Raw genomic sequence first — 23774 nt, 5'->3', positions numbered from 1 at the left:
GCCCAGTGTGTGCGGGGCTGAGGCCCTTGCCCGGGGGCTTTGCGAGAGGAAACTGCCTCAGGGCCCGGAGGCTGGCGCAGGCGGAGCAGAGGCGAGAGGCAGGTGCTCCCCGAGGTCAGGGGGGTGACAAGGGCTTTCCTCCCCCACCCCTGGGGGGGCCGCTCCCTGCTGCGGAAGGGAAGTGACCTAGGTGCTGTCTGGCTGCCGCGAAGCTTCGTGTGGGGCCGGGCTCCAGGCCCTGGGGCTGCGGTGGCTCACGGGGGCCAGGCTGGAGCGGCTGGGGGGGGGGCAGGCCAGGCATTGCCAGGGCCGGGCTCTGATGCCACCTCCTGCCCCCCCCCCCGGGAGCCCCGCCCGACAGCTGGGGCGCAGGGGGTGTCTGCGATTGGCTCCGCGGGTCACGTGCGCCCGCCCGCCCGTCCGGAATGTAGCGAGCTGCTGGCGGAGTTTGATACAAAGTTGCTGCGACGCGCCGGGGCCGGGACCCCCCCGGGAGACAGAGCCAGGTGCCCCCGGCGCAGCGCCCCCGTCAGCCCGGAGCAGGTCAGTGAGCCCGCGGGGACCGGGGACCCTTGCCCGGCTGCAGCCCCCATCCCGGGGGGCTGATGTTGGGGTGTCGCCGGTCCCAGGGCCGGCCCCCGCCTTGCGGGGGGGGTTGGGCGCCTTCACCGGCAGCAGCAGGGTGGTCCTGAGAGGGGCTGGGGGGGCCCTGCCCTGAGGCACCGGGTCCCTGGCACGCAGCCCAGCGGGGTGAGCCTGGGGGACCTGAGCCCGCAGGCCCGGTGCTCTCAGCCTGGGGACCACGACCTGATGTCAAGGGGTCCTGTTCCCATACTGCCCAGCGGGGTGAGGGGCTGGCTGGGAGCGGGCGCCTGGCCTGGGTAGGGTCGAGCTGGGGCCCCCTCGATTCACTAGCTCAGGGAGGCCCCTGGAAGTGCCCTGCGGCAGGCGTTGGGCCAAGGTGCCCGACGGTGCCCTTGGCACGGGTGCGGCTGTGGGCTCCCTTCGCCAGGCCGGGCCGGGCCATTCACATTACAGCAGGGTCAGGCTCTTCCGCTCTCCTCCCTGCCCTGCCGGGGCCGTGCCCAGCCTGGGGCTGTGCCCACCGCCCCATATCGCTCTCCCGGTGCCATGGCTTCCCCGGGGAGGGCGCCTCACCCGCACGGCTCCAATCAACTCCTTTCTGCCGCTTCCTTCCTGTGAGGCGCTGCCAGCAGAGCCCGGGGAGGAGGGGACAGAATGGCACCCCCCAAGCCGTGCCCAGGGGCCCCTCGTGCCGAGCTGGAGCTGCCCTTCCCTATGGAGCCGCTGGGCAGACGGCGCGTCACCGCCTCGGCTTCCACCTGCTAAACTGCATTAAAAGCAGCTAAAAATAGCTCCCCAGTGTGGCTTTCCCATGTTGCAACTGGTGTCATTGGCATGGGGCTCGGGAGGGGGAAGGGAGGCAGGGGCTGGGCCGAGGCGAATGCAGGCTGGGGGCTGCGCAGGGAACAGGACGGTGGGGCTCAGAGGTGTGGGGAGACGGGCGCCCCGGGCAGCACTCCAGGAAGGTTGGCTCATGCCTGTAGACCTGGGGTTCTCAACCGTTCTCTTTCGGAGGCCCCCACCACATGCTATCAACATTCCACCGGTGCCCCAGTCACTGGTTTTCTGCATATAAACGCCAGGGCTGGCATTAGGGCAGGGCAATTGCCTGGGGTCCCTTGCCACAGGGGCCCCCATGAAGCTACATTGGTCAGCTTCGGCGTCAGTCCTGGGTGGCAGGGCTCATGCGGTGGGGCTTTGGCTCTCTGTCCTGGGCCCCACACTGCCCATGCTTGGTGAACCCCCTGAAACCTGCTTGCAGCTCCCCAGGGGCCTCGGACCCCTGGTTGAGAGCCACTGCTGTAGACCCTCTTCAGTGTCACCCCAGGGGGCTGGGCCGTGGGCCCCCTTGGGCAGCGCCCCCGTTCTGCAGGGCCCCGCTGCGTCTCACCTCGCTGCAGCGTTTCCTGCCTTTCCTCACATTGGGGCACTTCCTGCTTCTCTCAGAGCTCGGTGACCTGCCCTGAGAGAGTGAGTGCTGGAGAGGACCTGTGCTCCCCTGGGCTGTGCTGGAGTGGGAGAGCCCAGACCTCACAGCCGTCCCAGGACAGGGGCAGGATCTTTATCCCCATTGTACTAATGGGGAAACCGAGGCACATGGTGGGGAAGGGACTCCTGCAAGGTCACACCGTGAGTCTGTGGCAGCAAAGCCAGGAATAGAACCCAGGAGTCCTGGCTCCCAGCCCCCACTGCCCTGCTTGCCAAAGGGGAGCCAATAATGGCACCCTCCCAGCCCAGTTCTTCCTTTGATGTGAACCAAAACTGTGTGACTTCATCTTATTGTCATGGAAACATTGTGATGTCATGGAGTTGGCTTTGTGACATCACTGCAGGGGCCGTTGGAGTGAGGTCTGCTCCGGGTGGGAAGGAAGCTCCCGGGTGAAATCCCAAGAGCCCCGGGGGCAGGAAGCTCAGAGACGGGCAATGGGGAGTGACCCCTCTCTCTGGAAGCACCTGGAACTCCAGTCCCAGCCTGGCACCTGGACACCCTCCCCTTCTCTGGGCCGCCAGCTGCCATTCGAGGCCTGGGGCCTTCTACGCCATGTCCTGTGCCAGCTGGGAATGCCCCCCGCCCCCGGGTGGGCCGGGCTCCTCGGCAGCCATGCAGGGAATGGGCTGAATCCCGGGAGGCAGCTGGCTCCTCCCTGCCCCCTTCCCCTGTCCCCGGATCTCCAGCCCTCAGAACCTGCCCGGGGAATGAGCCTGCCCTCCCCACATCGCGCCTGGCTGGGGGACCAGGGATCTGTGTTATCAACGGTGCCAAACCCCGGGCCCCTCCCACTGCCCCTGCAAGGGAGAGGGGACAGGTGGGGTTGGCAGCTCCGGCTCCTGGCTCTATTCCCAGCTCCGTAGAGCGGGGTGGGGTCTCTCCCTGGCTCCCGTCCCGTCTGGCGCCGTGGTGGGAACACGTCGTTCCCGCTCCCATTGGGAGGCCAAGCGGCGCGGAAACGGGGCCTGAAGGTCTCTTTGTTTTCATTTGCAAATTTCCCTTTGCAAGTCAAATCAGGCAGCGCCTCAGCCTGGGCACCCGGAGCTGTGCAAAGTCCCTGTCCCGGGCGTCAGGCATTCCTTGTGCTCTGGGCAGCGTCTCTCCCCTGGCCCCAGGTCGCTGCCGGCTGCCCCACCACTGACCCCTCGGTCCCCTGCAGGTGGGATCCGGGCTGTCCTGGGACCGGAGCAGGAATGGCCGAGAACTCGGACTCGCGGGACTCGGATAACAGCTGGGTGATCGCAGGCTCCGAGGTGCGGCACGAGGCCCTGGGCTGCAGGGTGGGGATGTGCCAAGGGGGGGCCCTGGCCAAGCCGGTCTCTTCGGTTCTTGCTCCTTCTCCCGCTGGCCCAGGGGGCAGAGCTCCTCGGGGGTGGGGGAATTGGCTTTCCCTGGCCTCTGCTGTGACCCCCTTTGCCACCCCTGCCCCTCTGCTGCCTCCTGCTCAGGGTTCTTGGGTGACTCCGAGCCGCCGGCCCTTGGGTGAGGGGTGTCGTACTGTCCCCCCCCTTTGGGTTTTCTGGCGAGATGGGGTCTGGGCCCCAAACACGTCCCAGGGGGCAGCGGGGGTGGGGGTCTGACACTCAGATCTCATTTCAGCATCTGAGGATCTTCTCTGCTGGCCCTTGTCCCTGGCAGGGCGAGGGAGGAGTGGGCTGTGCCCGGGCAGCGCAGGGAGGGCGGGTAGTGACTGGTGTAACCTGCCCTCTGTGTCTCCAGGGTTTGCCCGTGGAAACCGTGGGCCCAGAGCTGGGCACAGTCCCCCAGACTCCAGTGGACGAGGAACCAACAGGACACGCCCTCCCCAAGGGGCACAGCACTGAGGATGTGCACACGGGCACGTGAACGGAACAGATATGGGATGAGCCCCCCCAGCCCCCCGGGCTGTCTGCCCCCGGCTTCCCCCGCCCCCCCATTCTGCCCAGCCTCCCCAGCCCCCTGGGCTGTCTGCCCCCGGCTTCCCCCATCCAGCCCCCCAGGCTGTCTGCCCCCGGCTTGCCCCTGCCCAGCCCCTCTTGCTCTCCATCTCCCTGCCCCCCCCCGCCCACGCTTGCTGCCTGACACAGGCGCATCCCTGACCCCATGGGTTGCTCTGGCCGCCTGGCTGGGTTCCCAGCTCTCTCTTTCCCTTTGGGCGGAGGGGGAGGATCCCTGGGCCTCTTTTGGCTGGGGGCGGAAGGGGGGGGGCTTCCTCAGGTGCCCATCAGGGCTTCTGCATCGGGCAAGAGGGGCCCTAGCTCCCATCCCCCTCCTCCGGCACTGGCCTCCCCGCTTGGTGCCCTCTGGACGCTAACGAGGCCGTCTCTCCCCAGGCAGGAAGAGCGAAGGCTCCCAGCTGAACATATCCCCCGGCCCCGAGGAGGCTGAGTTCAAGGTGGGTCAAGGCTGGGGGCGGGTCACAGATTCCCACGCCAGAGACCTGCCCCCAAGTGATCCCTAGAGCAGAGGTGTTAGAAAACCAGCCACTCGCCATTTAAAAGTTGACAGTGATGGAGAACCCAGCACACCCCTGGGTCAGTTGTTCCAACGGTTAATTCCCCTCACAGTTAAATATTTACACCTGATTTCCAATCTGAATTGGTCTAGCTTCAACTCCCAGCCATTGGCTCCGGTTAGACCTTCCTCTGCTAGACGGACGAGCCCCTGATTAAATATTTGTTCCCAGATAGATCCTCAGACTGGGATCAAGTCACCCCTGAACCGACTCTGTTCAGCTAGACAGACTCAGAGCTCAATCAGTACAACTGACCAACCAGCCCAACTGCATGCGTCTCCGCTGCTGCCTGGGCCTGTAAGGACCCAGCACCCACAGGAGAGAGTCACAAGGAGATAGGACGTCAGTCCCAGTTGGTGCTTCTGATGCATGAGCTACTAGTACTTGGAACATGGACCTCAGCTGCACGCAGGGACCCAGGCTCGCTCCCCTGATCCCTGCACCCAACCAAGACTAGGCGACGGCAGACGCAGGTGGAATTATAGACCTGCAGCCGGGGTTTGTAGGGAGCCGTTAGATGCTCAGATCCGTCCCCCAGCAAGGGTGGCGTTAGCTTTGGCAGCCTAGGTAGCGAGGCCGGTACAAGTCATTCACTAATCCCTGATGTGGGGGGTCGGAGTCTAGAGCTGGGCTCCCAAGCTGCCCGGTCGTGGTGGGGGAAGGAGCCAGCCCAGCCAGGGCACACAGCCCCCCCCTCCCCGCCCCGGGTCTCCTCTGCAGAGCTCCTGCCCGCTGGGCTCAGGGTGCCCTGCCTGTGTCCCGGGACGGGGAGCACGTGGGGGTGGGCGGAGCATGGATCCTGACAGCGTCGCTCTGTCCCCAGGACTCTGAGGAGTGTCCCCAGGAGACCCCGAGCCCAGCAGCCTCCCCCAGGCCTGGTGCACCGGGCCACGAGGCGCCAGAGATCCAGGCACAGGAAGGTCCAGGCTCCGAGGACGCCGAGCTGGGCTCTGACACCAACACCCCGGGCTCCGCGCCCACTGGCAGAGCAGGTGGGTCCCAAGTCACTGGGCAGCTCCAGGGTTGGGCCGCAGGGGTGCGTGCAGGACTCACCCCCAGACACAGGTGCACAGCCCCCACCCCCCTGCAGAGAGCTCAGTGAGGAGCCTGTCTGAGTGCTGGGGGTGCCCAGCTCAGTAGTTGCTTGTCTCGGGGAAGGGGGGTGCGGGAGGGAACCATGGCTCAATGGTGGGGACTGCCTGACTTAGCAGGGGGCTGGTCTGAATGTGCATGGGGGCAGTGCCTGGCTCCATGGGGGCTGGTCTGAGTGTCTGTCTGGGGGCGGGGCCTGGGTCAGCAGGGGTGGGGCTGAGTGTCTGGGGGTGGGGCTGAGTGGGGACGGGGCTGAGTGTCTGGGGGCGGGGCCTGGCTCAGTGGGGGTGGGGCTGAGTGTATGGGGCGGGGCCTGGGTCAGCAGGGGTGGGGCTGAGTGTTTGGGGGCGGGGCCTGGCTCCATGAGGCGCTCCCAGTGGGCTCCCCTCACGCTCCGCAGGGGAGCTGCCGGAGGAGGTGAGCAGCAGCGAGGATGATGCCGAGGGTCTGCGCCGGCGGCAGCTGCGGGACTCACACCGGGCCCCGTGTGGCCCTGCCGAGCGCCGTGGGGCCGAGGCAGCCGGTGACGGGGAGAGTGGGCTCAGTGTGAATTCGTGCCTGCTGGGCGTGCTGGCGCTGCTGGGCGTCGGGCTCCTGGCCTTCTCCGGTGAGTGAGGCCCTGCGGCTGCTGGGGGGCGGATGGGGCTGACGCCGGCGTCTCCTTCACCGTCTGTTTCTCTCCCCAGGTGCCATCTACGACCCTGGGGATGGTAAGTACCGGGGCGGCCTCCTCCTCACTAACCAGCCATGCCGCTCGCCGGGCCTCCGCCTGTCTCCGACCCCCAGACTCCCTGCTGGGGCGGGGGGGTCGTGTCATTGACACCCCCCCACGACGCCCTGTGTGGAGCTGTTGAGACGCAGCTCAGCCGGCTGTTCAAACCTCCTCTCCTCCCTTCCTGCCAGGCCCCACGGAGAGCATGGATCCCGGGGACATCCCAGATGGGGAGCAGCAGCCACTGGCTGCTGGCGTGAAGGTACGTGGGGGGGAGGGGGGGGAAGGTCTCCAGGCCTGAGACTAGCTCGGCGCCCCACTGCTGAACAAGGGGGGTGTCCCCGGCATTGGCTTTGGGGGGAGCAGGGGCCCTGGAAATGCAGCCCCAGGCATCCCTGCCTTTGTTTCCCGGGCACACAGGCCTGTGCAATACCGCCGTGAGATCCCGCCAGCACCACACAATGCGGTCTGCCACCCGCTGGCCCCACCCTGCTGGGGAAACTGAGGCACAGAGGGAGGCAGGGTGGGCTGGGGCAGAGCTGGGAGGGGAACCCCTGCATCCTGGCTCTCACATGCCCTGTATAGTCACGGAGCCAAGCTTTTACCCTCGCTCGCAGGACTGGCTGCAGCAGCCCCCGCTGGACCCGGCCGGGGACCCCCAGAGCCTGCACTCCATGAGCCTGCTTCTGGACAAACTGGCCAAGGAGAACCAGGACATCCGGCTCATGCAGGCGGAGCTGCAGGTGGGTGCTTGGGGAGGCCCACGGGCGGCACTGTCGGCATCATATCCTGTCTGCTGTGGCTCTCGGCCAAGGGCAGAGCCAACTCTTAGCGTGGCCAGCGCGCTCAGCTGCCCCGGGGTGAGCCGCAGCAGGTCTGTGTGGGGTCTGGGAGCCGGCCCTGTGGATCGCCCTGCGGACACGTCGCCCCTTGCCGTGTCTGTGACCGGCTCGCCCGCTCGGTGCGCTGGGCCGGCCCCCGGCCAGCACCCGCTGCCCCCGGCTGAGCTCCACAGAGCTCCCGGGGCAATTCCAGCCTGCGCTGGGGGACGTGTGGACACAGCTTGGGCCCTTTGCTATATCTGGGTGGGAGGAGCCTAGTGAATAGGCAGGGGGCACCGGAGGGGGGGTTTACTCCCCTCCCTCCTTGGGGGAAGGGGCCCAGCCCGCTCTGCCTGCCCCGGCCAAGCAGGGACTTGGCCCTTCCCTGTGCCCTGGGTCGGCCAGGGGGCTGTTTGCCTCCCCCAGGCTTGGACCCGTCTGTCCTGACCCTGCCCCCCCCGGTGTCCGCAGGCGCAGAAGGACGAGCTCCAGGCCCTGCTGCAGAAGAGCGAGGGGGAGAAGGCGTCGGCCGGCTCCCAGCAGCAGAGCCTGGCAGGGGAGAACGCGCGGCTCCACCAGGCGCTGCAGCAGGCGGCTGAGGCTCACCGCTCCGCCCAGGCCGAGCTGCAGGTGCTGCGGGAGCAGCTGCGGGGCCTGGAGCGGGAGGGCGCGGCCGAGACCCCGCGGCCGAGGGAGGGGCTGGCTGCAGAGCGGCCCCACGAGGAGCAGCTGCTGCACCAGGAGCTGGCCAAGCAGCGTGGGCTGCTGGGCTCCATGCGGCGGGAGCTGGAGGGGGCCCTGCAGCGAGCCCGGGGCTCCGGCGGGATGGAGCAGCTGCGGGTGGAGCTGGCCGGTGTGGAGCAGCGGCTGGCACAGGAGCTGCAGCGGGTGGAGAGCTGGGAACAGAACTACAGCGAGGGGCGCGGCGGGGAAGGCCGAGGGGCCACGGAGCCGTCCCGCCCCCCCCGGCAGGAACCACCCAAAGCTGACAAGAAGGAGGGGGGGTGGCACAAGAGGCCAGAGGCCAGAGAGGAGCGTAGGCGCCGGCACGGGGACCCGGGGGGCAGGGAGCAGGATGGTGCCAAGCGCCCGAAGCGCCGGGAGCAGCCCGAGCCCCACAGCCGCCAGGGGCCGCGGGACACCAAGCCGGCCAAGGACCAGAACGGGCAGCGTCGGGCGGGTGGCGGGAAGGGGGCCCTCCGCGGGCCCCACGAGCACAACGTCTTCTGGGAGCCGCCCCGGCTGCAGCGGTACCGGGCGCCCCAGGGCTGCGCGGGCGTGGCCGACTGCGCCCGCCAGGAGGGGCTGGAGCTGTTTGGGGCCGAGCTGGCGCCCGTGCAGAAGGGACAGTTCCTGCAGCTGCTGCAGGGGTACATGGCCGGGCTGGGCTGGGGGCAGCACTACGCGGGGCTGGCGGCCCGGCTGGACGGCGCCTTCGCCAGCGACGGCACCTTCGCCCACGACCGCCTGCGCTTCCGCCACTTCGCGGAGGACGTGGAGGAGCTGCTGGAGGAGCTGGCGGAGCAGGAGCAGGGCGACGAGGAGGCGGCCGATGACTTCGAGGAATATGTGCTGCGGCACTACGGTGGGGACGGGTGAGCCTGCCCTCTTCCCCTCTCCCCCCAGGCCCTTCGGCGGGAGGGGTGAGCCCGCCCCCTTCCCCCCCGGGCCCTATGATGGGAGGGGTGAGCCCGCCCCCTTCCCCCGAGGCACAGCAGAGCGTGGGTGCCATGTCCGCGGGTGGGGGTCTCGATGTGGGGGCCTGCAGCGGGGTCAGGCCAGGCAGCAGGGGCAGCGGAGGTGGCTCTGTGCGTGCAGGGGAGGGGAGTCGGGGCTGCCCAGCGTGTGTGGGGAGGCAGGGGGGGGGCGTTGCCCTTTCTGCTCCCCACGTAACCCGCCCCGGTAACCCGCCCCGTGCGTTTGGACTTGCAGCTTCACCAAGAAGGAGAGAGAGCGGCGCCGTGCAAAGCAGCAGAGCAAGGAGCTCCGTGGGCACGGGCCCCCGCGGGACAGGGACGGCCACCGTGGGAAGGAGAACAGCCCGCCAGACAAAGGCTAGAGCCGGGGAGGCGGTGCCAGCCCAGCCGGGCCCCACCCAGCCCTGTAGTTTGTAGGGGACAGTGGCCAGTGCCCCATAGGGACGCAATGCTTGTTCTGATGGGCCGTGTCCCAGGCTAGGGGGGCTGGGAGGAAGCGACCCCTGGGGGAAGGTGATGCCCCCTCTAAATCCGTATGGCCAGAGTTCGATCCGAGCCCACAGCCGTCAGCCCCTGCCCAGCATGCCAGCTCTGCAAGCGGCACACCCCAGTGAGATGCCAATGCACCTGCCAGGCAGAGGCCCCTTCCCATGGCTGAGTTGGGGGGCTAAGCCGTGACAAAGGGATGAGAGGCATTGGTGGGTTTCCTTGGGACAGCAGGGGCCCTGAATGCTTTGCCCACAGCCTGCAGTTCCTCCCCATGGCACCCTCCACCCTGCCACCTGCTCTGTCCCTTCCAGGTGCCAAGGGGCCTGATTTCCCTGGCATGGGGCCAGGGCTCCCACGTGCACCCACCCGCTGGTTGGTAACGGTGTCCCCCTGCTGCGGCCTGGCTTCGTGCCCACTCCACTGCCATCCCCAGCACCGAGTCATGCCGGATGCCCCCCACGCCCTCTGGAGGGCCACGTGGGGCCCCCTCTCTGCTCCCCACCCAGGCTCCCTCGGCACTAACTGCCCCGCGTGTGATGTTGCACTTTGCTAGAAACAAATAAACTCGCTGTTGGGAAGCTCCTGAGGCGGGCCACTGTTGAGTGGGGCGGGGCTCCGTGCGGCGCTGGGTGGGGGACACAGCTTCCCAGGATCGGCAGCACTGTGCCCCCTGCCCGCCCGGCTCCCTGGGAAGCGCTGCCGTGGTGCCCGTTTCGTTGGGGGACTGGGGATGGAGCCCAGCAAATGATGCCAGAGTCCTGGCTCAGGCAACGCCCGGTGAGATGCCTCCTTTGCCATTCCCAGCCCCTCCCCTCCTGGGGCCCCCAGGCCAGCCCGCCCCACGTCAGTCCAGCAGAGCCCATTGTGGTCTTCCATCCCGCCCCCCACCGTCCAGCCCAGGCCAGAGAACCCAGCCAGGGATTCCTGCGTCCAGCCTGGCCCCCCTCTCCCTGTAAGCTGGGCCCTTTGCTCCAGCTCCCCAGCCCTGTTCTCCTCTGGGGTGTAGGGGCAGCTGGCTCCTCCCAGCTCCCTGGGGTTGGGGGTTCCCTGGACACGCCCCGGGGTCAAGCTTCTCACCACCAGGGGCCCTTAGTGTGGGGAAACCTAGCTCCCAGCCTGTGGCCCCAGCACCTGCCCCTGCTCTCCGGGCTGCATGTGGGGGCTGCTTTTGGCACCTGGCTGGAGCCGTGGGGGTCGGGCTGGTTGCCCTGGGTTGCAGCTGGACACTCCACAGCTGTGGCTGGTTTTAAAGGGCTCAAGGGCCAGATCTCACCTTGACAAAAGCTGCCCCATGGCTCCGCTGCCTCGGCAGGGGGTAGGGCCCTCGGAGCTGGAGCTAGGCCAGGCTGGGACTGAGACGAGGAGGGAGCTGCAGCCACCCCGGTGCCCCCGGCACAGGAGGACCAGAGCATCATGGCCCAGCCCTGGCAGGGGCCCTTAACATCTGGCTGCACTGCCGTGAAAGACCCACAGCTTCAGCCTTCCGGCGTAAAGAAAAAGTAAGTTTCTAGCCCTGGTGGCTGTGGAGAAAGCTTCCAGATGTGACCCCCGTGCACCCTAACGGCTCAGTAACCAGGCCAGGCACAGGAACGCCAAAGCTCTTCTTTGTACACCATCGCAGGCTTGTTGGGGAGCCTGACTCCGGACCGTCCGGGATGGTAATCCTGCAGGTTTGTGGGGGGGGGACCAGACTCCTGCAGCCTGTGCTGGGAGGGGGCACCTGCCCGGCAGGCTCAGAGGAGGGGAGTTTTCTGCCTGCACTGAGCCCCACAACGCCTGGCTCTGTCTCCCGGGGTGCTGTCCTGTCGCCCTCAAGCCCTGGCTCTCGCAAACTAGCCAAATGCCACTGTCAGAAACGCTGACCAGTTAGTGCGAGGAGCCAGGAGGACTCGGAGTTCAGCCCCCAGCCAAGGCTCGGGGAGCGATGCCTGGCCTGGGGGAACAGGGCAGCTCACCATGGGTCTGCCCCGCGTGCTGGCCGCGGGGCGGGGGTGATGGGGATGGGATGCCTGGGCTGCCTGACGGAGATCAGGCACCATCAGAGACGGGAACGGGGGGCTCAGCTGGCTGAGAATCTGGAGCCCCTTGTGAGGGGCACAGCCGGGGCGGGGGGGGCTCAGTGGGGCGCACTCTCCCCTGGCAGTCAGTGCTGGCCCAATGTCACATGGGTGCTGGGGGGCCTGGGCTGGGGGCGGGGCTCAGGAGGGGGCGCTGTGCTGGGGGGGCGGGGCTCAGTGGGGGGCGCTGTGCTGGGGGCGGGGCTCAGTGGGGAGACGCCTCATACCCGTGGGGGGGAGCTATGGAGGCTCCTCCCTCATCACGCTTGACTCCGCCCCTTTCCGGGATGCACCACTGTCCCCCCCTCTTGCGTGCAGTGGTAGCGCTCCCCCTGTGGGCAGCAGCGCCTAGGATGGGCCGGCCTATGTCAAGCAGAGGGGGGGAAGCGGGTTTCACCACGTGGGCGGCAAAGTGAATACGGACTGTACCATGTCGGGCCCGAGGGGGCGGGCCTTCCGGCTGCTCGAATCCGCGCAGGGGAGCCAGGTCCTCGGACCCCCCCGGCCCGGATGGTCTGTCCCGGGCGGGCCCACGGGCGCTGGGCGTGCGGGGGTGTCAGTAGTCCCATGGCCGGGCTACCGCGGCTGGTGCTGCTGCTGAGCGGCAAGAGGAAGTCGGGCAAGGACTTCGTGGCGGAGGAAATACAGAACCGGTACCGGGCCGGGGGGGGAACAGGGACCGGACCAGCTGGGACCGGACCGGGGGGAGCAGGGACTGGACCAGCTGGGACCGGGCCGGGGGGAGCAGGGACCAGACCGGCTGGGACCGGACCGGGGGAGCTGGGCCTGGCGGGAGCAGGGACCGGGCCCGGGGGAGTAGGGCCTGGGGGGATCTGGGGCTCCAGTCCCGGGGCCGGGCCGGAGGAGCTGGGACTGGGCCGGGGGGAGGAACAGGGACTGGGCCGGGCTGGAGGGAATACGGACCGGGCCGGGGGAGCAGGGCCTGGGGGGATCCGGGGCTGGGGCTCCAGAAGCGGGACCGGACGGGGGAGCCGGGTCCGGGCTGGGGAGGGGAGGGACCGGACCGGACCGGGGGCTCCAGAAGCGGGACCGGACGGGATTGCCGGGTCCGGGCTGGGGAGAATACGGACCGGACCGGGGGCTCCAGAACCGGGACCGGACGGGGGAGCCGGGTCCGGGCATCCAGAGCCGGGACAAGACTAGGGGGGAGCCGGGGGTGGCTCAGTTCGCGGCGATCCAGGCCAGGGGAGGCCTTGGTGGCGTGACGCAGCTCGGGAGAGGAGGCGGGGGCGGGGATATGGGGCAGTGCGGGGCGGGGCCCCAAGCCAAGGTGCCTGTATGGGGACCCCCATGGGTGTGGTAGTGCGGGGAGCGGCCTAAGGCCTGGGGAAGAGCCGGGGGGGATTGGGTCGGGCCCCTCCCCAACTGCAGCCAGGGAAGCCCCCAGGGGCGGGGCACCCCCCGGACCAGGGTGGGGCTCCGACTTGGCAGCTGCCCCACCACCAGGGTGTGGGTAGGTCAGGGGTTCTCAAACTGGGGGTCGTGACCCCTCGGGGGTCGCAAGGTTATTACATGGGGGGTCATGAGCTGTCAGCCTCCACCCCAAACCCCGCTTTGCCTCCAGCATTTATAATAGTGCTTTAAATGTCTAAGGGGGGTGGCACTCAGGTGTGGGTAAGGGGTCTGAGACCCACTGGGGTGGGGGGAAATGCATCTCTCTCTCTTCCCATGGGCCTGGCAGGAATCGGGGCCGCTGCCCGTCACCCTCCAACCACTTGTGCCTCCCTCTGGCAGGTTGGGGCCGGATGTCTGCGCCATCCTCCAGCTGTCGGCACCCCTCAAGGAGCAGTATGCCAAGGTACTGCCCTGCCACCCCCCCCTGCGGCCCAGGCGGCGCCAGGAGTGGCTGAGCGTGTGCTCAGGGCCACCTCTTCTCTCTCTGCAGGAGCACGGGCTGGATTTCCAGCGGCTGCTGGACGCCAGCGATTACAAAGAGACCTACCGGCAGGACATGATCCACTGGGGGGAGGAGAAACGCAACACAGACCCGGGCTTCTTCTGTAGGATTGTGGTGGAGGGCGTAACGCAGCCCGTCTGGGTAAGGAGGGGACCAGCCGGGGGGAGGGGCAACCAGGAGCCACCCCCCTTGCCGCAGCTCCCCCGTGACGTCTCCTTCCCCGCGCAGGTGGTGAGTGACACCCGGCGCCTGTCGGACGTGGAGTGGTTCCAGGACGTGTACGGGTCCACGGTGCAGCTGGTGCGGGTGGTGGCGACGGAGGAGACGAGGAAGAGGAGGAACTGGGTGTTCATAGTGGGTGAGTGGCACTGGCTTGGGGTAATGACAATGGCTGAGAACGGCCAGGTTCTGCCCCGTGTTCAGCCATCACGAGCCAGGCCCCAGCAAATGCTGAGGTGCAGGGCATTCGGGTCTTTGCTTCACCGCCTCTGAGCTTTCAGTCACACCCGGGTCCCGTTTCCCTGCACACCGTGAGGTCGGGGCCCTAAGGGAGAGTGGAGATTCTCCCTGACTCCTGGGGTTGGCCATATTGCACCCCCAGCTGCCGCGGCCCCTGGTTCCTCCCCCCAGCTAAGCTGGGCGGAGCAGGCAAGGCTGGAGGAGGAGCGCTAGGGAAGGGCCATTTTCCAGGGCTTTGGGACCTCGCCCGTGATCCAGCCAGGATCGGGAGTGCTGGGGCCAGCGGGGGGACAGCGGCTGTCCATTGCCCCAGTCGATCTGCATGGCGCTCACATCTCTGGGTTTGCTCCTCCCCAGGGGTGGACAATGCGGAGTCCGAGTGCGGCCTGGACCAGGGCGCGACCTTCGACTGGGTCATCACCAACGACGGGGACGAGCTGTCCCTGGACAGTCAGCTGGAGAAGCTGCTGCACTTCATCTACAGCAAATTATAGCGTCCTGCAGCGGGCGGAGAGGCCGGGCGCAGCCCAGGGCTCAGACCAAAGACGGGCGGGGTCCAGCAAGCCCCGTCCGGGCTGGGACCCCGCTGTGGGAGGCGCTGCAGGTGGAGGGCCAGGCCCGCTGAGTGGTTATCTGCACCCAGCCTCCATTCCATGAGGGCAGAAGACCAATTCCAGGGTTCTTTTCAGAGCCCGTTCCAGGGGGTTGCACAATGCCCTGCTGCCTCTCGCCCTGCGGGACCCCCCTGCACTGAGACCAAACGGGGCCCCAGAGCAGGTCCCTGGCCCCTTGCCCTGTCCTCAGCCTCCAGGGCGATCCCTCTCCCCTGGGTGGGACCCAGAGCAGGGTCTCCGCACCTCTGGGGTGGAGGACAGGTCCTTGCGGCGGCAGGAATGGTGGCTTCCCTCGTGGGGCTGTATGACGAGCTGTAGCTGCCCTGCCTGCCCCACCGCTCAGGCCAGGGGTTCTCAAACGCTTTGTAGTGGTGACCCCGTGTGCGGGGCTGACCCCTCGCGACCCCCAGGTTGAGAACCCCTGGCTTCGGCCCAGGCCGCTCTGTCCCGGCTCACCGGGTCCCTTTGCATCCCGGCTTGTTGGCAGCATGGCCTGGGGCTGCCATCGCCTGCACCATGAATGCCCAACACCGCTACCCCTTGCTTAGCTGCCAGCCTCCCTGCACCGTCGCGCCCCACGTGGCGGCGGTTATCTGTGCCTTGCTGACGGGCGGGGTGGGAGGCTGTAATGGGTGCCCATATACCAGCCTGCTCCACCCTGCACTGCTTTCTGGGTCACGGGGACCCGTGCCCATCCATCTCGCCTGCTGGGCTCCTCGCCATTGGCTGCCCGGCTGGGCACGCTGATCGCTGCCCACAGCTCCAGAGACAGATGTCGATACGAGCGGCGCTCCTGGCCCTGCAGCCATGTACCTGGCTGCGTGCGGCCCTGCTGGGGACAGGCCCTGTCGCTTCACCCAGCCGCTTGGCCCTGAGGGTCAGAGCTACCACAGAAGGTATTGCTGAGCGCTTTGCCTGGGCCAAGCCGGGTCGTGCAGCAGCGGTGCCAGGCTGGCATCCTAGGGCTGCGTCTCCGGGTTTGTGGCTCTGCTGCTCGCCTGAGCCCTCTCCCACAAGGGAGCCAGAGCGATGGGGTGTCGCTGTACCTGGAATAAAGCTGGCAGGTGAGAAACGCCGACCCGTGTGCGCCTGTTATTTACCGCGTGGAAATGGGATGAAATCCCAGCCCCTCTGGTGCCGGGTTGTGGGGAAGGGGCTGCCTGGGTGATGGAGCTCAGCCATTCACACCCCCTCCCCAGAGGCTGCTTGCAGGGTGAGGCGAGCAGCCTGTTCCCTGGCCCGGCCCCAGGACGTCCAGCGGCTGGCTCTCTGGCGCAGGAGGTAAATGGGTCTTTTAGCCTCTCAGGACAGGACAAGAAGCAATGGGCTTAAATTGCAGCAAGGGCGGTTTAGGTTGGACGTTAGGAAAAACTTCCTGACTCTCAGGGCGGTTAAGCACTGGAATAAATTGCCCAGGGAGGTGGTGGAATCTCCGTCACTGGAGGTTTGTAAGAGCAGGTTGGACAAACCCCTGTCAGGGATGGTCTAGATAATACTTAGTCCTGCCAGGAGTCCCGGGGGCTGGGCTAAAGACCTCTCGAGGTCCCTTCCAGCCCTACGATTTTGTGAGGCTGGTGAGTGAGCTGCACTCTGACCGGGGGGGGGGGGGGGCTGCTCCCCAATGTGGAGGTAGGTGCGAGGGTGGGGTGCCTCTGGCTGGAAGGGAAGCGGGGCAGTGCCAGGCCTGTTACAACCCCCGGTGCTCTCAGCTGCAGCCAGGATGTCTCCTTCCACTAGCCCATGAATTGTTCCAGCTCCGTCCCAGCTGGGCTGAGAGCCCTGTGCTTATGGGGCTCACCAATGGGGGGCTCTCCCCTGTGGGCTGAAGGCCTGGGGCCCACAGCATGGCAGGAAGGAGCCTTGCTGGGCAGGAACTGGGGACAGCCCTAGTGAGATGGTGGGGCGGGGGGTTCGTGGAGCGGTGCCGGTCCCTGCTGGGCCCCATCCTGCCCCTTGGCCCGGTTACCTGCAGGCCGGCGCTGGTGCTGGGACCAGGTGCGTCCTGGCTGAATCTGCAGCTCCCTCTAGTGGCCTCCTGTCAACGGTGCAGCCATTGGGCCTCCGCTTTCTCCAAGCAGGAATAGCCTCCTTGGCGCAGTAGTTGGGAGATTAGGGGGGACCAGCTCCAGGCCTGGATTGGCTGGCTCGGGGTGAGGCAGGGGACACGGGGCCTTTCCCCTCTGGGGGGGTCAGGCTCCAAGCCAGCCCCGGGGAAGGGAATGACTGGCTCGGGGCATGACTGGACTTGATGGTTCCCCGTTTGTCTAAGAGGAGGGGGGACACTCTAGGTCCCTGAGCTCCAGCCCCCCAGCCTGAGGGCATGTCAGAGTGTCCTGCACCAGCCTCTTGGTCTCCAGCGCTGAGTTCGAGGCCAGAGCCTGTTGGTCCCTTGTCCATGGTGAATATTTGTCCACATCTCACCCACTTGGCTCAAGGAAAAGCCTGAGCTGCGATAATGGGGGTGGAGGGGCAAGGAGGACTGTGGGTTGGCACTGAGGGGCACCAGCAAAGGGGGGGGGTTCAGGGCTGGGCTAACAGGGGGCTGAGACTAGGAGCCATCCTGGATCTAGGGAGGTACCAGCCCGGACAGAAGTTAAAGTAAGTTTGAGCCCTCGCTGCAGGTTGGGGGGCGGGCGCTCCTGTTTGGGTTTCAGAGGCAGGTTTGTTTGGATCTGTCGGGAGGAAAATCAAAGGCTGGAGCCACAGCCCCTCCTACCCGCCCCCCCCCCCCCCCCGTTGAGCCTGCGCCTCTCCGAGCGCCAGGAGCCCCCCGCCCTGCGTGCATCAGTAAGCGGTTTAACTCCTGGGGCCGGCATGGCAGCTGGGCACCTGGTGCTGCGGTTAATAGGTTCGCTGCAGCCGATTCCCTGTGGATTAGCCATGTCCTAAGCAGAAGGAGCCAGTGTAATAACTTAACTGCAATCCTGTTTCCCTGTGGAGCAGCTGGCGGGGCCAGGGTGGGGCTGGAGGACGCTGCCTCGTGGGCTGCTCCGAGGGGGACCGGGGGTTCTGTGCTGGACCCCAGCAGCCCTAGGCCTAGACCTACATACTGCCCTGGGGAGGGGGTGAGTGCCGGGGCTGTGCAGACCTCGTTCCCCCACCCCAGTTCATTTCACACCAGGTCACATTCTGGGGCTGGCAGGAGCTGGGGCTCGCATACCCTTGCTGGGGGGAGTTGCTGCATCGGGACCCTGTGAGAGCGGGAGCTCCCGGAGACCTGGGCCAGCACCGCTGCGGGGTCTAGGAGCAGGGCTGCCCTGAGACCCCGGGCTGGACTAGCTGGGGGTCTGGGGGGGGGGGCCTGCAGCCCCTCTCTCTGTGGGAGCTGAAGTGCTGTCACTCGCTGCCCTCAGGCTCGCTGCATTGCTGGGGAGCCCTGGGCTGGGGGGTGCCGAGTGGCATAGAACAGCCCATCCCCCACTCAGCGCCACGGAGGGGCGTACGGTTACTGCAGGGCTGGGCTGAGCTTTGGGTCCTGCACACCCCACTTGGCCAATCGTGCCCCTTCCCAGCCTGGGGGAGGGAGGACTGACCAGGCAGCTGGGTCTGGGGGTGTCCAGCCAAGCCAGTCGGATGGAGAGTGGTGGGGTCGCTCAAGGTCCCTGCACCCAACGGCAGGGGGAGCTGCGGGGGCCACGTTCAGCTACATCCCCTGGGCCAGCCCACCCATGCACCTGCAGCAGCCTGGGTGGGGCAGCCCACCACGGCAGTCTGGAGGCCCAGGAGGGGAAAGCAGCGGGGACTTGGGCAAGGCGACTGCGTTTGCCAGCCCCTCTCAACATGGCGAAGACGGGCTGGGCCGGGTCTCAGGGCTGAGCTGGGGCAGGGGAGAGTTGGGTTCAACGCCCAGCTTCGTGGGTGAGTCCCTGAGGCCGACACAAACAACCAGTGATGTAGGGACCTGAGGGGAGAGAACCCCAAATGTGGGGTGGCTCCTGTGGCATATGGACATTGTAAGCTGTCGCTTTAAATTTCAGGGGATTCCTGTTCCTGCGGGCAGCCTATGGCATTCTGCAGGGAAGCGTGGGATCTGGGCCGACCAGAACCAGCCAGCCAGGGTGGGGTCAGTTGTGTGTCTGTCCTGGGAGCAGCCTGCTTTGTCTCTCTCTGGTTTTGGGTTCTTGGGTGTTACTACTCTGGGGACTAAGAAATCAAGTCAGTTCAATGCAACCTTGCAGCAAGTGTTTGCTAGTTTGATCTGGCTTCTGGTTGCTTGCAGTAAACATGAGCGCTCCCCACCTTGGGAGGATGGAGACAGGCCCCACTCCTGGCAGCCGTGCTACCTCCACAGACCACCCCAGGAGCCAACCTTTGTTCAGCAGCATGGAGCTTGGTTGTGGGACCTGTGTCAGGGCAGGCAGGAGCGCTGGGGGACCAGGCCCCCTGCTCCAAGCTGGCCTTGAGGGGCTCCATTAACTCCCATCTCCAGCTGCTGCCTGTAATCCCCACCCTCTGTCTGCTACTATCAGCCAAGTCAAAAATCACATCTAAGGCGATTAGAGGAGACGTTATATAATCGCAGCAGCCAGGGGAGACTCTTTAAAGGGGCAGCATCCCCTTGCACTGAGCGGGGACCTCATGGGGCAGGGTCATCCTCTGTGGAGAGGTTTGGGCCCGATCTCTGGGTGGGGTAACCCCCCCCCCCGCACACTGTGCTGGGACAGCCTGGCAGGGGGCAGATGGGGGATGGCCGCTAACCGCCCTGCAGCTAACCCTCCTGCTCGATTTCCTCTCCCAGAGGCTTGGGCCCCACTAGGCTGGGACACGATGTGCTGGCGTGGTGTGTGCCAAGCTACAGAGCCCTCCCTGCCCATGCAGGGACCCCCTCCCTGGGCACCAGATCAACGTCCCGCTGGGGACGCGGGGTATGGGCTTGTTAGTGATCGCTGCATTGGCATGCGCTCCCTCTGTCCCCAGCCCGGCCCTTCTGCCAGGGCCAGCCCCGTGGAGCCTCCTGCAGACCACGGCTGAGTCCCCACCAGCGAGCCAGCGCAGCAGGAGGCCGTGTCCATGGCAACCCTTTAACTCTCACCTTTATGGAAGCATCGGCTGGGGCGCCTCGCATTCAGCACCCTGAGGCTGTACAGTGCTGTTGGGGAGGCATGTGCCCCATCCCGGAGGGGGAGGCTGCCCCCCCCCGTCCCTGGTCTGGGGAATGGGAAGCCCCAGCATCTGCGGCTGCTTCAAGCAGGGCAGGGTGGAGGGGACAGGCAGTGGGATGGGTGTTGGCAGCGGCGGAAAGAGGCAGAGCTTGATGCTAACAGCCTTTGCATCCCCGTGCAGAGCTGCCCAGGCGCAGCGCGGGCAGGAGGGAGCCTGGGGTGGGGGAGGGGGCGTGGCATGGGGCTCGATCTGCAAAGAACCCCATAAAGCAATGGCGGGGTGCACCAGCAGGCAGTGGGGGGCCTGGCACAGCCCCCTAGATCTCCACCCCCATCCCTGCAGGAATCCTGGGAACAGCACCTGCCATGCAGGTGGAGCAAAGGGGGAACCACTGCACACACGCAGCTGCCTAGCCTGGCAGCTGGGGCAAGCAATGGGCACGGAGCAGGGAAAGGGAGGGCGGAGGGCAGGGCTCCCCACTTGCGGGGAGTCTCTCTCCGCACAGCTGTGCTTGCAGGGATTGCCACACCCCTCAGTAAGCGCCCCAGGAGGGACCCGTTCCCGGGCATGGGGCAGAGGCAGGCAGGTACAGACCGTGGTTATGAGCTGCAGTAGTGGGCCAGCCCAAGGGTGCAGATAGCCCCGTCTCCGAGAGCAGCCAGCACCAGGGCTCCTCTAGGACGGATAGTTTGGGAGTGAGATGCCCTGAGGGGAGACCCCCCCCACCATCGGATAGGGGCAGCTTCTGCACTAAAACTGGAGCTTTAAGGTAGCACCACTGTGGGGCAGCACCTTGGCCCCAGCTGGCCCTCCATGCCCTGCACGTGTGCGCCAGGCAGACGGAGGGACATGGAGCTCAGCCATCGGCATCTTGTCCCCCTTCTCCTTCCTTATGTTCTTCGCTTCCGTGTGGTAAGGGGCACCTCTCAAGGCAGAGTCCAGCTCCTCAGACAGGGCACAGCGTTGCCACACTCGGTGCCAGCAGGGCCTGCTCTTGCGCTCGGAGCCTGGCCTTGGCCCCGACTGCCATGTTCCAGGGGGTGCCGCAGGGTTGATTTAGGCATAAAGAGGAGGCTTCGCAAGAGGCCCAGTGCTGCTGCAGCTGTGGGATTTTGTGAACCCCAGTGGAAACAGATCTCTGTTTGCGTGACCCCCCTGCTGTGCCGTGCAGCGCAGGCAGGGAGAGAGGTGGACTGGAAGCGAGAGTGAGATGGGCTAGCGGGTCCCGGCTCGCTGCCCATGGCACAGGTAGTGCCAGAGGCAAACAGCACTCGGGCAGTAAAGAGAGGGCTTGATCCCGCAGATACGAGCACACGAGCTGCACTCTGCTGACCTCAGCGCAGACAGACAGGCATGTTCCTAAGAGCCTGCAAGAGCGGGGCCTGAATCAGGAGTTTAACCTGCATCCGAAGAAGTGGGTTGTAGCCCACGAAAGCTTATGCTCTAATAAATTTGTTAGTCTCTAAGGTGCCACAAGTACTCCTGTTCTTTTTGCAGATAAAGAAGTGTGGGGCTTAAAAGAGCATAACAAAGCCATGGCTCTCTGGGCCATCACAGCTGGCCCCAGGCAACTTGCTGCAGCTACTGGGGTTAGAACGTGGATCCTCCTGCTCTAGATCCCAGCTCACCTGCTGCTTGGCCTGAAGGAGATTCTCGTTCAGCTGGAGACAGTATAGTGCCTATGACACACAGTTACCCAGCAAAGGGCAGGGCTTGTACAAGCATGCGCACACACAGGCCACCAGCTAGTCATGACAATGTGATTCTTAAGCTCCCTTGAATTGTTACTAACCTCCAGGAAACGAAGACCCCGTCCTGTGATGAGCTGCACAGGGGCTCATCGCAGGATCGGGGCCCAATGGGAAGGGGGGGGCTCTGTGATGTTATCAATCCCTTATCCTCTCTTCTCTGGAGAACCTGGGAAGTTGGCAGCTCGGGTGTTTGCTGCCAGGATGCTCCTCTCCCTCCCAGCCAGACTTTGCTCATGATGAACCGTGTTTCTTTTATCTGATTGGATGGTCATCGAAGAGCCACCTGTTCGTCAGCCCTGGAGAGAGGCGGTGTTTAGGGTACCCACCTGGTTTTTGGATGAGCCAGCTGCCCCCACCCAGAATTAGCCCCTGTTTATTGAGCCCCCTCCCCGTGAGGAATGAGTTTGCCATCCCAGTGCCAGCCTGGAGACGAGTGCGGCCGTTCACTTGGTGCTGCCAACTAATAGCAGGTGCAATTAAAAGCCATTTTTTAAATGAAATTCCTCCAAGAACGAGACAAAGATGCCGGTGTCTGGGGACTGCTGCTTGGCCTGGAGTGGAAACAGCAGAACCTGAACCATTCATATTTAATGCCGTGGAAAATGTAATTATAGTGGGCTGGCGTCTGAAGCCAAATCACTAGCAGGGGATGGAGGATGTTAAACGCTGCATTTAACTAAAGCAGCCCTCTGCCTCTCCTCTGCACCTTGCATGGACGGACGGGGCTGGGCCATCTGCACCCATTGTACCTGAGCAGATGGAGGAGAGTTACATGTGGCGGCTAGATCAACCCAAACATGCCTGGTATCGCCCATGAGACGCATGTAGAAAACACACCAACAGTCCAGCAGGGCCACTGAAAAAGCCACAGGAGAGCACATGAGATCCCAGCAACCGAGGTCTGAGCATTGCAAAGGCAAGCAGGAAGCATGTCACATACAGAAAGGGACTGTAGATGTCTCTTCCTTTCCCTGGAAAGGTACCCGAGGCAATGCCCCCTTGCTAACGGTGTCCTCTCTCCAACCCGCTGCTCTGTCCTCTTGCCCTTTACACTGAGCAAAAGCAAATCCAGTACTGCGGCTGCTGGTTGGAGTGACCATGATCGATGCTTCACTTACCTGCACGTGACTGGCTCCAGGTGAGAAAGGCAGGGGGCAGATTTCCTGGTACCAACAGCATGCAGCCAGAGCAAGCTTACTTCTGAAGCCCAGCAGCCATTTCGACTCAGGCTGTGATCTCTCCAAACTGAGCAGGACAGGGCCAACTCCCACCCAGCCTGCACTGCTGGAGAAAACGGTGCTGGTGAGTCAGTAGGGGGTGCTCTTTCCATCTGAAGCAGTATTCAGGGTGCGGCTGCCGCGAACCGGGATCCCATGGCACTTTCCCCAGAAGGCAGGTTGTGAAATCTCTTGTCCCAGCCAAGTTCTAACTGTGCTAATCCCACTGGGTCAATCAAAATCCCCCTGCAGGTTCAGCTGATGTCTTCCAACTGCTGTGTAGCCTTGCTGTATGCTGTTAAGCTGCTGCCATACCCCTCCCCAGAAGTGACTGCATTGCAAGCGTGGGGAAAGGCATGCCCTATAGAAGACTAGTGAGGGACCCACTGCGATGAAACTTCCAGTATAACCTGCATTTGTAAATGAGAGGGGGCTGGATGGGATGTTCTAATGGGTCTCTGAGCCGATGGACCTGCCCCTATTCCTACTGCAACCTGATCCCCGTCTATAGTTTCATTCCAAATATCAAACAATTGCATCTGTTTAGTCCTAAGAGCATTGTTCCAATTTCACAGTCCCTGGGGGTCATGCTGGCCTCTGACAGACCAGACGGGAGATAGATGGATTCAGGAGGGCGGGCCTCCCCAGGGTTCTCACAGACCAGACGGCTGCCTCACCTCAGACTAACGAGTCTTTGCTGTGTAATGACTGGCGTGAGTGTGGTCACATCCATGCCACTTCACACTTAGTGCCTCTCTGTCACCCTGGGGTGGCCACAACTGGAGCAAGGGGCTGAGTAGATTTGGGGGGGGGGAGGTTAGTGAGTCACCCTCCATCACCATCCCAACCCCCAGGGCCAGTTTCAAACAGATCCCACAGTGGGAGGAGAAGGGCAGAACAAAGAGAAAATGAGGGGTCTGGTCACCCCCCCCACACACACAACTCTCTGTGCAGGAATTTCCCAATTCCTGCTTCTGGGGCACTCAGGAAAGGAATTCAGTCCCTGCTATACTGAGCACCCCTCACTCTGCCCCATGCACCTCCTGCCCCCCCCCCCACCTCCCCCTCCATCCCCTCCCCCCCCCCCACCCACCCCACCCATGGGCCCCCCTGGATCCATCATGCACCCAACCTATGCACCCCGCCCCTACCTCAACTTCCAAGCACACCCCCACCCAATCCACCCATGCACCCCCTGGATCCATCATGCACCCAACCTATGCACCCCGCCCCCACCATGCACCCACCTAGGGTGACCAGATGTCCCAATTTTATA

The 23774-nt window shown here is 65.1% G+C and overlaps 2 protein-coding genes across 2 annotated transcripts; both read left to right on the top strand.

Moving 5' to 3' along the window:
* Positions 1-426: 426 nt before the first annotated feature.
* On the top strand, positions 427-9957 carry PBXIP1 (PBX homeobox interacting protein 1). Its single transcript, XM_026658064.2, has 11 exons — positions 427-543; positions 3234-3327; positions 3794-3911; positions 4387-4448; positions 5392-5560; positions 6061-6267; positions 6347-6370; positions 6564-6634; positions 6990-7115; positions 7665-8788; positions 9126-9957. Exons 2-11 carry the CDS (start codon positions 3268-3270, stop codon positions 9250-9252), a joined length of 2088 nt encoding a protein of 695 aa, XP_026513849.1. The 5' UTR covers positions 427-543; positions 3234-3267; the 3' UTR covers positions 9253-9957.
* Positions 9958-11691: 1734 nt separating this feature from the next.
* On the top strand, positions 11692-15500 carry PMVK (phosphomevalonate kinase). The gene is made up of 5 exons (XM_024203147.3): positions 11692-12089; positions 13192-13255; positions 13343-13495; positions 13583-13712; positions 14171-15500. Exons 1-5 carry the CDS (start codon positions 11947-11949, stop codon positions 14305-14307), a joined length of 627 nt encoding a protein of 208 aa, XP_024058915.2. The 5' UTR covers positions 11692-11946; the 3' UTR covers positions 14308-15500.
* The last annotated feature ends 8274 nt before the right edge of the window (positions 15501-23774 follow it).

Source organism: Terrapene carolina, unplaced genomic scaffold (assembly GCF_002925995.2).
Source record: "Terrapene carolina triunguis isolate 2854851 unplaced genomic scaffold, T_m_triunguis-2.0 Scaffold397, whole genome shotgun sequence".
Classification (NCBI taxonomy): Eukaryota; Metazoa; Chordata; order Testudines; family Emydidae; genus Terrapene; species Terrapene triunguis.
Note: the sequence above shows the minus strand (reverse complement) of the source record. Positions and strands in the feature narration are given on the sequence as shown.

What these genes read in the sequence shown, in the direction of transcription:
- PMVK (XM_024203147.3), top strand. Translation starts at nt 11,947, where the DNA reads ATGGTCTGTCCCGGGCGGGCCCACGGGCGCTGGGCGTGCGGGGGTGTC. An exon ending in GCGGAGGAAATACAGAACCG is followed by an intron (nt 12,090 to 13,191) that starts GTACCGGGCCGG and finishes TCCCTCTGGCAG; the next exon opens with GTTGGGGCCGGATGTCTGCG. An exon ending in GAACTGGGTGTTCATAGTGG is followed by an intron (nt 13,713 to 14,170) that starts GTGAGTGGCACT and finishes GCTCCTCCCCAG; the next exon opens with GGGTGGACAATGCGGAGTCC.
- PBXIP1 (XM_026658064.2), top strand. Translation starts at nt 3,268, where the DNA reads ATGGCCGAGAACTCGGACTCGCGGGACTCGGATAACAGCTGGGTGATC. An exon ending in GGGTGATCGCAGGCTCCGAG is followed by an intron (nt 3,328 to 3,793) that starts GTGCGGCACGAG and finishes CTGTGTCTCCAG; the next exon opens with GGTTTGCCCGTGGAAACCGT. An exon ending in CGCGCCCACTGGCAGAGCAG is followed by an intron (nt 5,561 to 6,060) that starts GTGGGTCCCAAG and finishes CACGCTCCGCAG; the next exon opens with GGGAGCTGCCGGAGGAGGTG.